Here is a 14,854-nt window from a genome sequence, read left to right on the forward strand (position 1 = left end):
ATAGATGTCCTCAAGTGATGGACAGGATGACCGATTGTTTTTTTGGCGGTGTTTATGGTCATCTGCGATGCCTTCCTTTCTGCAGTGCAGCTGGCAAAACCACAGCGAGATTTCGCGACTCAGGACAGACTCCACAGTGCGGCGATAAAAAAGGACATTAATATAAAATTGTGCTTTTATAATGTCTTTGAAACGATTTTCAGTTATTATATTTGTATTAATTTAGTTTCCTTTCCTATTCAATAAATTGTTATTCAAGCACAGACTTCAGTTCGTCTAAGTTACGCAAAATGTGTGAAAGAGATAGATAATGAGTGAAGACGTGTGTCTATATACACAAAATCAAATATATATATCTATATATACATAATATATATATTCATTAATTAAATGGGCAGCACAATAGCACAGCTAGAAGGTCCCGGATTCGATTCCCAGGCCTGACAGTGCCTTTTTGTGTGGAGTTTGCATGTTCTCCCCGTGTCTGCGTAGGTTTCCTGCGGGTACTCCGATTTCCCCTACCTCTTAAAAACATTTACAATAGGTCAGGATGAATGAGAGTGTGTTTGTGAGCGCAACTATGGGACGACGGATGCAAATTAGCCCATGGCTACAAGCCGGGGCGGTGTGTTTACATTCATGTTTCATGTGTGTTCATTAATACACACTGTCCCAACCAAATAAATAATAAAAATAAATAAATAATTGATCATTTGAGATACTTTTGACTGTCTTTAGAAGCGGACATGTTTCTATATCATGTTATTTTTGCGGCCCGCCTGAGGTGCTGTAATTCCCAATTTTCGCCGCTAGGGGCAGCAGCGCATCCCGGCTGCCGGAAGTCGCACGGCTCACCGTAGAAGAAGAACGCTTTGCGGAAGTGGCTAGCTGTGACGTCACGGCCACCTCTGGTTCCGTCAGAGAGAAAGATACAGACGCCGTCTTGGCCGGGACGGAGGCGTCTTTTTCTCCCGAACCCCGACTCTGAACAACCCCTCTCAGTCGAGGTGACACCCAGCCGAAACGGTGACCGGTTCCGTGGTTTTAGTTTTATTTTTTTATTCTTTTTTTTTCGTTTGTTTGTTTTTTCCCTGGGGCGTTTATTCGACGGGAGAGTCGGGATGGCGCCTGAGAATGCCGGTGAGTGACGGACGAGATATTTCTTGCTAGTTTCTGTCAAGCTCTGACTGTGTTTCCGGTCAAGCAAAATTGTCGGTAAAATGGAAAAAAAAAAAAAATTATTAATATATCTTTATACACAACAAATCTGTGTCACCAAGGGAAACGCAAAAAATATTAATTGATACAAAAATCAGACGGTCATACAAAGAGTATAACTAAAATATTTTCTATAAAATCGAAAATATTGAGGGGAAAGGCAAAAATATATATAAGCTGTGTGATTGTTCGCTTGTAAAATGCAGCAGGACAAACATGTTTGTCTGAAATTGAGGTTTACATGCGGGAATGACGTTTGAAAAGCACTCCTAGGATCGGGGTAACGGGTTTATTTGCGGGTTCAAGTGTGGCGTGAACGCGTCTGCGTACAATTTATTGGCGTCACTGTTGTGGCTGACAGGGAGGCTGATGGACACATTTAGATTTTTTTTCATTATGGCTTTAGGTTATGACTTGCATTCGTGTGACTCTTTAGAGTAAGGACACTGATTTTGGGAACATCAGAATTCATTTTCGGTTCTTTCCTGGATAATGTGCTCCTGTCCAACCCTTGTCTCCTGTGCTGCAGGTCCGTACCTGCGTCAGCATGGATGTTATTGAGGCCCAGAAGCTAAACATTGAGTTTTTCAAGATGATGACCGACATGATTGTGCTCTGCGTCACCTTGGCGCTTTCACTGTTCTTCTGGACGCTGTCGCTCACCATCAGCACTTACTACGGTTAGTCCCAATACATACACACACACACCTCAAATCCTACCTCCTCTGAGCACCCATCCCGCAACATCTTTGGAAAATGCCAGAAGGCGGGCTCTTCTTGGAACCACTTGACTTTTTACCAAAATTGAGAATGTTAATTTCCCATGTCCAATCCCTCTGGGACCCAGTGAGCTCCTCTGGGATGTTAACAGTGCAGATTTGGTGTTTAGCGAAAAAAAAAAAAAACACTATTTGTAAATTAATATCTACAAAGTTCAATTTTTTCCTACAACCTTTTTTTGTGCAAACTCAAATCATGTGCTCTCCTTAACGCGGCTGAAAATTTTTCATGCCCTTGGTCTTCCATTCCTCTCCAGAAAGTAGCACATTGTCAGAGAGCTGAACAAGCACAGCGTACCGCGTCATTGACGTGTCATGCTCGCTGTGCTTCATTTGCAACATATCCCTCAAAGCCGCTGACTATTTTGCTTCGTCTCGTGACGGATGCGTTTCACGACCGACAAAGTTGTCGTCTTCAAGAAACAGTTTCTTTGAAGCAGACATAGATCCCCAGGAAAATTCTAACATAAACAAGCGTAAAGGGAAACGTGTGGAAAATCGGAGGCCATGTGATACAGTCATGCATATGAATGGCTTGCTTTTCTCCTTAAGGGCACAATAATATTAACATTCTGTTTAGAGTTTTTATTTTATGAGGCAGGAGAAGTGGGAAAAATCGAAACACTGTTTCATCTTTTGATTCCAGCCTGAAAAAAAGCAGAAAATTGCTGCTGCAGGGTTGGATGATGCAACCCTCTCCCAGACACCAGGTTATTTCCACAGGTTACATGGCCGTGTTTCCTCCACACGCCGTGTTTTTATCCGTGGAAAGTGCTCTCGGTCCCATGCACTGTATTTATGTACTTGCTTCAATCACAGGCACATTGCAGCCTGTGTCGCCATGGCGATGGTTGTTCTCCATCCTAATTCCCCTCGTGTTGACTGTTCGAGCGGTGAAGAGGAAGAGCCTTGACCGCTCCGGGGCACTTGGAGGTATGTGTGTGTGTGTGTGTTTGTGTGTGTGTATATATAAGTGTATCTAAAGCAGCTCTAATCAATTAGGAGTATGTGACTTGTTGTTTAATTGACATTTGAAGGTGCTCCTTGATCATTACTGTTGCTTACACCACCCTCAGCCTCTGGTTTTCACAGTTAATTTATCCGCTCTGCTTCTCCCTCACTTGTCACACTTATTCATTTCCAGGAAAAAAAAGATTGTCAAAGTACTGTGTGTGTCAATGAAATCTGCCATTTTTTTGAGTTGCCATTATCTCTTCCTTTTGAAATCTTGTTCAGGGGTCACTTGAAAGAGAAATCTTGATAATGGAAAATCACCAGAACATGGATTATACATATGAAAACTGAGACTAAAAAAATTTTTATTTGTCTGATTAGAAATGTCATTGCATGACATTTTAAATCTTAAAATTTCCTGAAAATTTGTGACATTAATCAAAATTCAAGAAAAAGCTGAAATAAAAGCTTGCCAGAAATTAACAGACAGTACAAAGAGCCGTGGAAACCTGATTCGAGGGATTCTTGCTTTTGTTCTGTGAGCTTCCTTTCATCGCCGTTGCTTTTTTTGTCTGATTTTGGGGAGAGAATTTTTTTTTTCCAAGCTTTTGTTTTTCACACTGAGGCTCTTTTACGGGAAGGCATAAAGGCGCTTCGCCGTCCGATTAGGTTTTTGTCAGTGGCAGGGTGACGCTCTGCCTCTTCGTTATGATATCCATGCGGTGACCTGAGAACACAGCAGGTCTGTTCCCCTTCCCACCACCTGATGGGCACTCACAACTCAATTTGACGCCTCTGGCCCAACGTCAAACCCAAACGGAATTACAGTTTTCCACCAAGAATCCACCAAGTCAGAACCCTTACATAAAAAAAAAAAAAAAAAGGACTACAGAAAGGATACAGATTTCTCAAACTTCCCCAACAGGGTTAAATGAAGAATTATTCCACTCGAGGAAGTCCCTTTTAATTTGCGTTGGGTTCCTGCAGGAAGTCAGATAGGTTCATGGTTTCTGAATCAATAAACATCCACCCTCCGCTGGCCAGGCGTCTTAAGTCCAAAAACATGCTGAATTCATGTTCATTGAAGACTCTAGATTGTCGACAGGTGTGAATGAGAGGGCGAGTGTTTGGATGCTTTCACATCCAAAGGCATTTTAACGTTGACCTTCTGATGCCTGAACCTTGAAGGTCCTTCTGATGTTTTTGGACATTTTTCCAAGCACGTACTCAGTAAATGACGAGTGCAAGTTCTTTAAAATGGGGACTTTTTCCTGATTTTACTGAAATACTGCTGTTCACGTTTCTTCAAACATTTGAAAGCGTTAATTGACTGTGAAAGTAAATTATACCGTATTGTGTCCTCCAGCTGTGTGTGTGTGTGCGTTTGTGTGTGGGTGGGTGTCAGTATTCACAACTGAATTGCGAAGCCTTTGGAAACACTGTTGAAGAATTTGTTGTGATTTTTCCAGAAATCGGAACCGATCACTGATATTTCTTACTGTGAATTTGCTTATACCTGGAAAATATTATTGTAGTTATTTATTAATTATTCATTATTTATTGTTATAGTAGTTTTTTGGTTGTTTTGTTTTTTACAGAAACGAACCTTTCTGGTTTCTTAAAGCTGTCTCACCTAAAAAATCGTTTGACAAGGGTCCTGACAGCAGGCTGATAGAATGACTAGACTACGGCTGATTGGAAGTGTGTTTGAAGAGATGCAGACTCTGACGCTTGCGATCTCTGGTTTCCGCTCTCAGCTCTGCTGGTGGGCTTCGTCCTCACCATGGCCAACTACAGTTTCTTCGCCTCTCTCCTCATGTTCTTCGTCACCTCCTCCAGGCTGACACGGTGGGGCGGAGCACAGAAGAAGAAAATCGACGCAGAGTACAAAGAAGGTAAGGGACTTCGCGCGCGCGTGTGTGTTGATATATTGGCTGTGCGTGGATACATAAGAGTGTGTGTTTTCTGCAGGTGGTCAGAGGAACTGGGTCCAGGTCTTCTGCAATGGAGGGGTCCCGACAGAGCTGGCCCTGCTCTACATGATCGAGGTGAGGGGGCTCCTGGAAGTGCCGATTGGGCCGGCGGAGGGGTCTAGAAAAAAATGTCCTGTGGTTTTAACAGGATCATCACTCATCTTTAAAAACAGGGAAATTAAATTAAATATGGTTGTGGTATTAGATTCGGCTGCAAGGGGCAGAGGGGCTCAGCTTCTTCTGCCACACACCTTGCTCGGAGGCAACCGCGATTTTTAATAACCCTTGACTGTGATTCCATCTGATTCTAATTTGATGGTTCGAATGTTAAAAGGCCTTTTTTTTTTTTTAACAGTCAGCTGAGGCTGCTGGCCGAACCCCATGTTACCATTGTAACCCGTGTCCAGGCAGAGAAAAAAAAAACACCAGTGTTCTAATGTCATTTATTCATGTTTCAGTTTTTTTTTCAAGTAACAAAATAAGACCGGTCGACTTAATGAAACTTTTCACATGATTTCATGAGCGGATTAGCGAGGAATCATGACAGTGTAGAAGCTCTCTGATCGGCTATTTGTTGATCAGGTGGGTCCGGGCGAGATCCCCGTCGACTTTGGGAAACAGTACTCTGCCTCCTGGATGTGCCTGTCCCTGCTGGGGGCGCTGGCCTGCAGCACCGGGGACACCTGGGCGTCGGAGGTGGGGCCCGTCCTCAGCCTATCACAGCCCAAGCTCATCACCACCTGGAAGGAAGTGCCTGCAGGTGAGGTGTAGAGGGGGCGACCAGACTCTACTGTCCATTTCATCAAGGCTTTGAAAAACATTCAAACTTGTGTTTAAAATGTGCAAAAACTGACCGTAAATTTAGCAAATAACTTCTCCAAAACTGGACCCCAAGCTCTTAAAAACAGCAAATGACCCGAAGTTGACACAATGCAACATAAAAAAAAAAAAATTCAATGTGTTTTTCTTGGACCTTGAACATCCGAACAAACCCTTTTCTATGTCCGGCGTTTTCTCGTCCCCCGCAGGAACGAACGGAGGGGTCACCATGGTGGGGCTGGTGGCCAGCTTCCTGGGCGGGCTGGTGGTTGGCGCAGCATATTACCTGTCGCAGCTGCTGTTCGTGAGCGACCTCCACCTGACCAACCCACAGTGGCCCATCATGATTTACGGAGGCGTGGCGGGTCTGCTGGGCTCCATGCTGGACTCCTTCCTGGGGGCACACATGCAATACTCAGGTATCGTTCACAAGAATACACAAGAAAATGAATTGAAATAACCTGAAAATTCGTATTTTTGTTCCATTCAAAATTCCATATTTTCTTACATTAAAAACAAAGGTAAAAACAATAGAATTGGACCTGAATTACACCAAAATCACTTTGGTTATTTTTTTAAATGAAAAAGAAATTTCATAGTTTGAGGAAAAAAGTATGAAGATGCTACGTAGAAGTATAGATTAGAATGGAAAAATACTAAGAACAAAATTCCCTGCAGTATAGCATGTAATCACCTTGATGATATTCAAAGAAAAAGTTATTGTTCTTCAATGTAAAAAGTGACATCAATATCCAACTAATAAACTTGAAATAAAAAATGATAGAACAAAGATAAATAGAACAAAATTGTCTGAATATTATTTTTGTAAAAACACACAAAAAAAACTGCAAATTCATAATCGTTATGAAGATGCTACCTATAAGTATAGATTATAATGGAAAAATACTAAGAACAAAATTCCCTGCAGTATAGCCTGTAATCACCTGGATGATATCAAAAGAAAAAGTTATTGTTCTTTAATGTAAAAAGTGACATCAATATCCAACTAATAAACTTGAAATAAAATATGATAGAACAAAGATGAATAGAACAAAATTGTTTGAATATTATTTTTGTAAAAACACACAAAAAAACCTGCAAATTCATAAAAGTTATGTGAAAATTAGTTTGGGATTATCTGAAAATTCACGGAAATGTATCAAGCCTGCCAAGTGGCCGCCAACTGCTCATTGTTCATCCGGGTCAAATGCAGAGAAAAAATTTCCTGCAAGGGATTAAATATAGTTTTTAAAAAAGACCAGGAGTGTGGAATCCTGGGCGGACCCCGTTGCTCTGCCACCCACAACCTCCTGTCGCCCCCGCAGGCTTCGACTCAAGCATCGGGAAAGTCGTGAGCTACGAATCAGCCACGACCAGCCGGATCTGCGGGAAACCCATCCTGGACAACAACGCCGTCAACCTGTTCTCGTCAGTGCTGGTGGCGCTGGTCCTGCCCGGGATGGCCTGGGGCTTCTGGCCCCGGTAAGCACAGTGAGCAGCCAATGGCGACACTACCCAACTGAAACATCGCAGCGACTTTTCTCACCCAAACTGAACCTTTGGAAGAACGTTTCCCGGACGAGTCTTTGACCTCAAAGACTTTCTGACGAATTTTTATTTTTGTCTTACCCCTTCCGTATAAAACTCTTGATGTACCAGAATGTTCAGTGTTTTCATTGTGGGTTTATGGTCACTAAACACCCCTAAAAAACACCCCAGAGACTTGAAGACCCTTTATCAACAAGTGGGAAGAAGGTTGATCCACACAATCGAGGGAAATCATGGAGATCATGTCCCAGGTGTCTCAAGAAGATTAGCCAGTGAGCACCTCTGGCAGTAGAAGAAAAATCATGGTCATGGAGAAATCTCACGTTGCTATAGCGATCTCTTTCAGGAATAGAACTGACACAGTACAATCACTTTGTGCATTGCTCTCTAATATTTTTTGTCATGCTTATAAATAAAATCCGGTTGTCTGAAATCAGCGTGTCGTCTTACTGTCGGACCGAGTCCATGTGACCATGTGTTTAACCACAATGTCGAAATAGATATTCCGGTACTTAAAGAATAGAAACCTAGAAAGGAGTAGACTATGAAGTGTTTCTCTGTGGGTCGAACCTCTGACTAATTGTGTGAAAGAAATATTCTCCCAAACTGTCAGAGAATTGGGATGAACCCCCCGAAATCAGATTTCCACCTCCGTGTCAAATGTCACCAGACACAGAAACATATTGTGTTTTTCCTTCAAACTTCTCATTATTCAAAAATCCTTATTGTGATTCAAGAGAACCTTAACCAGAACACAACCATCACATTCTAGAGGCATCTTTTGAATAAATGTGATGACTGGTATGAGCTAGACTTACTAAAGTTTTGTTCAAATGGCTATCTGTCTGTCTTAATCTGCTTTCTTTCTTTCCGGCTGTTAATCTTATTTTCCTCCATCTAACCCTACACCCTCTTCTCACACTAGCTACTTTTATATCCTCTTTAACTACATCTATAAATCACCTCTTTGGTCTTCCTGTAGGCCTCCTGCCTGGCCATGTGTCCCCACATTTGGTCAAAAATTTGGTTTGGTCAAGTTGTCCACCACTTTGTCCATTGAAATGAAATAATGCTGATTTTCCCCCCAAAAAAGGTACAAACTAATAAACGAGTGAAGAGCTGACAAGTGTGTAATTACATTGCAATGTCCTGTATGATAGAAAAAGAATCCAAAAAATTAAAATAAATACCTGCAGACAAAAAAATGTGTGACGTCATTGGACAGAAACAGGTCATGGAAAGAGCACCATGAGTGAAAAGATGAAAACTTAAACTTGCAAGTTGTAATTTTTGTTGTTTTATATAATCTTAATGTTCCTAGATTAGATTTCTTTGATGTCTAGACTGCTCAAACCCGTGACTCTCAAACGCACCGCAAGCGATCAGATATGCTGATTGACCAAAGGGGCCGCTGTGGAGCAGCTGATGCCAAAGCAGCAATTCAGGGGATGTGTACAAACAAATTTTTGGGAAAAATTTGTCTAAATATTTGGGTGTATGTGAATCAGCATAGAAAGTATTGTAGTATCAGACAGCTGTATCTTTATATGGCTGTCTGATTTTTGTTCATGTATATTTTTGTATTTCCGCTTGTTGTGTAAATAGATTTATTAATTTAAAAAAAAAAAACAGGTGACATGATTATGCTGACGTGGAACTTTGAGCAGCTTTAAAAAAATTAATTCCATTTTTTTTTTTTCAACTTTTTTGAATTAAGAAAATATAAGCACGAATGGCAAAATCCAAGCATACATCAGTACCATCTAAGTTGTGTATGAGGGAGCTCAGACGGAAAAAAATGTTTTTTTGTTTTTGTTTTTTTTGCAAGCGCAACACCGTGTATATTTAGTTTTTCGATGACGTCACGACACGCTCGTCACCCCATCCAATCAAGTCCATGCAGTACCCGGAGTGACCAGTAGGGGGCGCTGCCGCCGCGTTAAAACCGATTTCATACCACCAAAGCAGGATTTGGGGGCGAGAAATTTCAGTCGCCGGCGAGACAAAACAACCGAGCCCGTTATCAGCCGGTTCGTTCCACCGGCGGAGAGGCGACAGAGTCTGGGGAAGGGTGACTTCGGGGTCGGACGCGGGGGAACCGATACGGAGTTGCTACCGCCGGAGAGCGGGGACTGCGGGGAGAGGACGGCGGGAACCTCCGGGCGCCCGTTCCCGGGAGCGGAGGCAGAAGCGAGGGAACAGACGGGAAGATGAAAAGTCCAGGTAAAAAAAAAAAAGGAAAAGTTTCCTTGCTGCGTGGCAACGCGGCAGAGAGACAGATAGATAGACAGACGGGCGGACAGACGGATAAAAACTCACGGAACGACATTCGTGTTTCTTCTCCCGGAAATAACATTTTAGCCCGAAACTGGCATCGAGTCGAACGTCGGTCCGTTGGAGCATCAGGTCGAACCGGACCGGCTTCAGGCTGGGCTCAGCTGGAAATACCCGGATGTTGCGTTAGCATATTTTCTAAGCCGCTACATGACCACCACAAAGTAGTAAATACGCCGGTTAGAAGTACTAAAGTTTTTTTCTCGCTTATTTCAAGGTAATTATTAACGTATTTATTTGAATTTTAGATTCTGTTTTATTATCCTTATTGCTATTTCCCCAATTTTGACTATTTTGAAATCGAATGAGCAAGGAGACCCAAGACAGTTGTGCTGTTGAAAGTCCCATTTATTGACATTGCTTAGAAAATAAGAGAAGTAGAAGTAAACCAAAGCGAGACGTTACCGAAATAGTTAACCTTCTTCTTTTCCTTTCTGCTTTTCCCCTCAGGGGTCGCCACAGCAAATTAACCTTCTCAGTCTAACCCTATCCTCCATATCCTCCTCTCTCACATCAATTAACTTCATATCCTCTCACTACATCCCTAGTGAAGAATCTTAATACCTGAAAGTCATTACCACTGATGTGAAATGATGCAAAAATATAAACAAAATGACTTGAAACGTCGAACGAAGAATAAGGGCATGAATTTAAAATACATATTAGTTATTTAGGATAGTAGAGAAGACTGCAGGTTGACATTCCTATGTCTTTGTGTTGACAGTTTGACCCCCTGCAAGGTCCTAACAGTCCGGGGAAATCATGGCGGAGAGTCTGCTCGGCCTGACAGGCAACAGGCGCATCGCAGCCGGCCTGCTGGTCAACCTTCTCTCCTCCATCTGCATCGTCTTCATCAACAAGTGGATCTATGTCCACTACGGCTTCCCAAACATGACACTAACCCTGGTGCACTTCGTGGTCACCTGGTTGGGCCTCTACGCCTGCCAGAAGATGGATGTTTTCGCCCCGAAGAGCCTGCCGGTCCGCCGGCTAGTGTGGTTGGCGCTGAGCTTCTGCGGCTTTGTGGCCTTCACCAACCTCTCGCTGCAGAGTAACTCCATCGGGACGTACCAGCTGGCCAAGGCCATGACCACGCCGGTCATCATCCTCATCCAGACCACCTATTATAAGAAGACCTTCTCCACCAAGATAAAACTCACCCTGGTGAGCCCCACCCACACAGTGCTCTCAGCTGCCTGCAGCCATTGTTTTGAGATATAAGGAAGTATAGAAATAGCCCGAAGGGGTTGTAAAAAGTGCTGGCTGAGACTGGGGGAAGGTTAACTCTGATAATGATGATTGACAACGTCGACCCCCGGTGCCCCTTGGGTTTACTTTCCTTCAGTTACGCTGAATTTTCCATTTAGTTCGATCTCCGTCGGCAAAAAGAAACCCTGTGTCTCTTCACCTTGAAGAGCCCTATAAAAAAGTTTGTGTAACTTTGTCGAACGGCTTCTGAAACTAAACTCACAAGAGTAAGTGTCACAGAAATCTATTGAATGTCAGGTCTGGTCTTCCACCCCCATCCACTGCTGCTTTTAGAAAAAGGCAGGCTTATTTGTCAATCCGTCCATGCCCCCCCTCCACAGGTGCCCATCACGTTGGGGGTGGTGCTCAACTCGTACTACGACGTGCGGTTCAACCTGCTTGGGACAGTATTTGCGTCGTTAGGCGTCCTGGTGACGTCGCTCTACCAAGTGGTAAGTCGACCTCTTTCTTCAATGATCGTTTATGTAGCTTCATTAAAAAACTCACCTGTGTGCGTGCGTGCGTGCGTGCGTGCGCGTGCGTGCGTGCGTGCGTGTGTGTGTGTTTTTGTGTGTCAGTGGGTCGGAGCCAAACAGCATGAGCTCCAGGTGAACTCCATGCAGCTCCTCTACTACCAGGTAACCCTGATGATGCAAAATTATTTTTCTCTAGCCTCAGTTCTATCTGGATTCAAAAATAATGATAATATTCAATGTCATAAATGTCCTGACTCCAATGAATCTTACCCTGAAAATCTGCAGGATGTTTCCTGAAATATTTCCTGTAAATAGATAGAAAATAGCCTATTGGGAAAATAATACTGGAAAAAATAGATATGTATATTTTTAAAGGTAAATATACTGCTCAAAAAAATAAAGGGAACACTTGAACAACACAATGTAACTCCAAGTCAATCACACTTGTGTGAAATCATAGTCTCCACTCAGGAAGCAACACAGATTCATTTTGACTTGTTTTAAGGACATTACATCAAAGTTGGATCAGCCTGGAGTTTGTTTTTACACTTTAATTTTGAGTGTGATTCCTAATCCAGACCTCCATGGGTTGATGCAATTGATTTCCATTGATCATTTTTGTGTGATTTTGTTGTCAGCACATTCAACTGTGTAAAGAGCAAAGTATTTCATAAGAATATTTCATTCATTTAGATCTAGGATGTGTTTTTTAAGTGTTCCCTTTATTTTTTTGAGCAGTGTATATTTTTAGTTATCTGAAAATGTTAAAAGACAATCTGAACTATGATGTTCAACAACAAAAAAAAAATGAAATGATTTAGATACTTTAACGAAATAGTTCAATGTGAGTTATGGATTTGCTCGAGATAAACAAGAACAGGAAAGTTGCGATGCTGCGTTCAGGACCCCGATGATGGACGGCTGTGATTTCAGGCCCCCCTCTCGTCGGGCTTCTTGCTCTGCGTCGTCCCCCTGTTTGAGCCCCTGACTGGAGACGGAGGGATCTTCGGACCCTGGTCTTTACCTGCCCTGGTCAGACTTCACACACACGCACACATACACACGTTTGATGGCCAAACATCAACCCAGCTTTGAGCTCTGCCCATCTGTTAACTCGGCCTTCCTCCCGTTGCCCAGGCGACAGTGTTTTTTTCTGGCGTGGTGGCGTTCCTGGTCAACCTGTCTATCTACTGGATCATCGGAAATACCTCAGCTGTCACGTATCCTCCAACACAAGGGTCCCCCAGGGGTCCGGAAAGTTCTTCGGAGGGAACCTGGGTGGAACTAAGGGGTCTGCAAAGGCTCTGTTGATGGAAAGAGTAAAAGGCCTCTCAGCGGTTAAGGGGATTTATAGTTTTCTTAACAAGGTTTGAGGACCTCTTGAGGTCTCTCAGGGGGTCTCCTTGAAACCCGCTGGTTCCTGCCAGGTCATCGCGATCCCGCCTTTCATCAGTAATGTCTTCCCAGAGTTCCATCTCTGAGCAAGAAGGTTTCATAGGTTTCCGGGGACGACCGGTGGAGTTTCGAGGGTTTTTGGAGATATATCAAGCTCTCCAGCCTCAGAGAAGCCTCAGAGTCTCTTGAAGACCATGTCCTTCAGGACCTCACAAGAAGGGCTTCTTCTGAAGGTTGTCTTTAATACATTTTAGAGCACTTTTGAAATATTACCTGGATGTTTTCAAAAGTTATATAAGGCTTGTGTTGGCTTTTCTTAAAGGGTTTTAGAACTAAGTGGGGGTTTCTTGTTGGGGGGTGGGTCTGGTCCTAAGCCTTTGGGTCTTCTAGCTTCGGGGGTGTCTGGTCTTCATGGGAGTGTTGGGCAGGAGGGTCCAGAGTCATTGTCAGCACTGATTTGTGGCTTAGAGCCATGTGGTGACTTGTTATTAAGGAGTTCCTTAGGAATGCTGCTGGTCTTCATGGTGAGGAAGGGGGTTTGAATGTCAGCACTGATGTTATTCTCAAGAACATTTGAAGTGTTTTGAGGGTCACCTGTTGTCCTGTGGGATTGAAGGAGGCCCTTCTACCTTGGACTCCTTGCTCTTTTGGAGGTCATTTGTTTTTATCTGATAATATTTGACTGCATCACAGTCTTCCTCCGCTGTGTGTTTCTGCGCATTCCCCTCTGTTCTCCTCAGCCTTTTCTGCAGCTACAACATGTTTGGCCATTTCAAGTTCTGCATCACCCTGGTCGGAGGATATGTGCTCTTCCAGGACCCGCTGTCACTCAACCAGGTGAGCTTCTCCTTGGACCTATAGAACCAGAGCTTCTCAGTGTCCAGTATGGCAATGTTGTCCATTTCTAACTGAAATTGAGATGGTTTTTTCATATTGAATTTTTTGGGATCTTTCTTCCTGGTCATTACAAACAAATATTCCTACTGATTTCAAGTTCTGTTTTATTCTGATTTTTTTCTTCTTTTTTTTTCAATTTTCCAAAAACATTAAATCAGAAAACTGTTCAAGGTATTTCTTGAGTTGTAGTTGTTTTTATAATGAAAAAAAAAATCGATTTCTGATTATTCAGTAATCTTCTGGTCACCAGGTGGCAATTTTCTTATGATTTCTACATTTTTATCTATCCCAAAAATCAACATTCCATGTCCAAAGTGTAAACTAGTGCTTTTTAACCAGAACTTTACCGCCTCCAATTCCACAAATAAACCTCGAGTCTGCCTGTCCTGCCCCCCCCTGCTCCCACTTCCACCCCCACTCCAGGCTCTGGGGATCCTCTGCACGCTGGCTGGGATTCTATCTTACACACACATCAAGCTGGCCGAGCAGGAGGAGGGGAAGAGCCGTCTGGCCCAGAGGCCGTAGAGACAGGCCACCACTTTTCACCTCTTTCTCTAGGAGTGTCTTTCCTGGAGATAAAGGACTTAGGTCAACAATTCACCACAACTCATCAGATCCCTCACGCTTTCCCATGAGCCTTTACTGCGCAACACTGTTACCACGTTTATAAGACAAACTGAAGCTCGTCAAGGAGTCAGAAGGGTGCGGTGGTCGGTAGCCCCGCACTCACAGCGAGAAGGTTCTGATTTGGTAGTCCATGTTCTACCGCTGGGGTTTTTCCAGGTTTTCCGTCTTCCTCCCACAGTACCAAAACAGCAGGTTCATTGAAGACAAAATTGCCGTAGGTGTGAATGAGAGAGTGAATGGTTGGATTGCCCTGCGGTGGTAGCCGACCTGCCCAGGTTAAGCCCCGCCCCTTGCTGTGACATTGCAAGAAGGATAGATGGACTGCATGACAAATGGCAGCTGGACTTTGTGTCTGGAGCAGAAAAGTGAAAAAGAAGTGAAACGAGTAAGATTATTCAAGCAGCTTTTAGCCCGATGGATTTCTTGCACTCTGCTGTCGCACTGTTCACAATGCACGTCTCCTTAGTCACAACCCTGTGAAAACAGCAGCAGGCCAAATGTGTGACAGAGAGATGAGTGGACTTTAAAATGTATTTTGGTGCGAATAATGTGTGCTAATAAAAAGAGGTTTATGAAATAAATCCCA

At 43.3% G+C, this 14,854-nt stretch overlaps 2 protein-coding genes across 2 annotated transcripts; both read left to right on the forward strand.

Moving 5' to 3' along the window:
• The first annotated feature begins 909 nt into the window (after positions 1-909).
• tmem19 (transmembrane protein 19) lies at positions 910-7,724 on the forward strand. Its single transcript, XM_086146511.1, has 8 exons — positions 910-1,140; positions 1,748-1,898; positions 2,817-2,930; positions 4,709-4,846; positions 4,923-4,999; positions 5,507-5,684; positions 5,953-6,162; positions 7,069-7,724. The coding sequence occupies exons 1-8, from the start codon at positions 1,135-1,137 to the stop codon at positions 7,227-7,229; spliced, it is 1,035 nt and encodes a 344-aa protein (XP_086002637.1). The 5' UTR covers positions 910-1,134; the 3' UTR covers positions 7,230-7,724.
• A 1,596-nt stretch (positions 7,725-9,320) lies between these two features.
• On the forward strand, positions 9,321-14,849 carry slc35e3 (solute carrier family 35 member E3). The gene is made up of 8 exons (XM_086146514.1): positions 9,321-9,514; positions 10,350-10,789; positions 11,215-11,325; positions 11,452-11,511; positions 12,283-12,381; positions 12,487-12,569; positions 13,497-13,581; positions 14,065-14,849. The coding sequence occupies exons 2-8, from the start codon at positions 10,388-10,390 to the stop codon at positions 14,164-14,166; spliced, it is 942 nt and encodes a 313-aa protein (XP_086002640.1). The 5' UTR covers positions 9,321-9,514; positions 10,350-10,387; the 3' UTR covers positions 14,167-14,849.
• The last annotated feature ends 5 nt before the right edge of the window (positions 14,850-14,854 follow it).

The sequence above is a fragment of the Fistularia commersonii genome, chromosome 5 (genome assembly GCF_037954325.1).
Source record: "Fistularia commersonii isolate RoL2024-O1a breed Wild chromosome 5, RoL_Fcom_v1.0, whole genome shotgun sequence".
Taxonomy (NCBI): Eukaryota; Metazoa; Chordata; class Actinopteri; order Syngnathiformes; family Fistulariidae; genus Fistularia; species Fistularia commersonii.

Bases quoted from the DNA above. Each gene is read 5' to 3' on its own strand.
- slc35e3 (XM_086146514.1), top strand. From the start codon at position 10,388: ATGGCGGAGAGTCTGCTCGGCCTGACAGGCAACAGGCGCATCGCAGCC. The intron at 12,570-13,496 runs GTATCCTCCAAC...CCTTTTCTGCAG, and splicing joins GGAAATACCTCAGCTGTCAC to CTACAACATGTTTGGCCATT. The intron at 13,582-14,064 runs GTGAGCTTCTCC...CCCCCACTCCAG, and splicing joins ACCCGCTGTCACTCAACCAG to GCTCTGGGGATCCTCTGCAC.
- tmem19 (XM_086146511.1), top strand. The intron at 1,899-2,816 runs GTTAGTCCCAAT...CTTCAATCACAG, and splicing joins CACCATCAGCACTTACTACG to GCACATTGCAGCCTGTGTCG. The intron at 6,163-7,068 runs GTATCGTTCACA...TCGCCCCCGCAG, and splicing joins GGCACACATGCAATACTCAG to GCTTCGACTCAAGCATCGGG.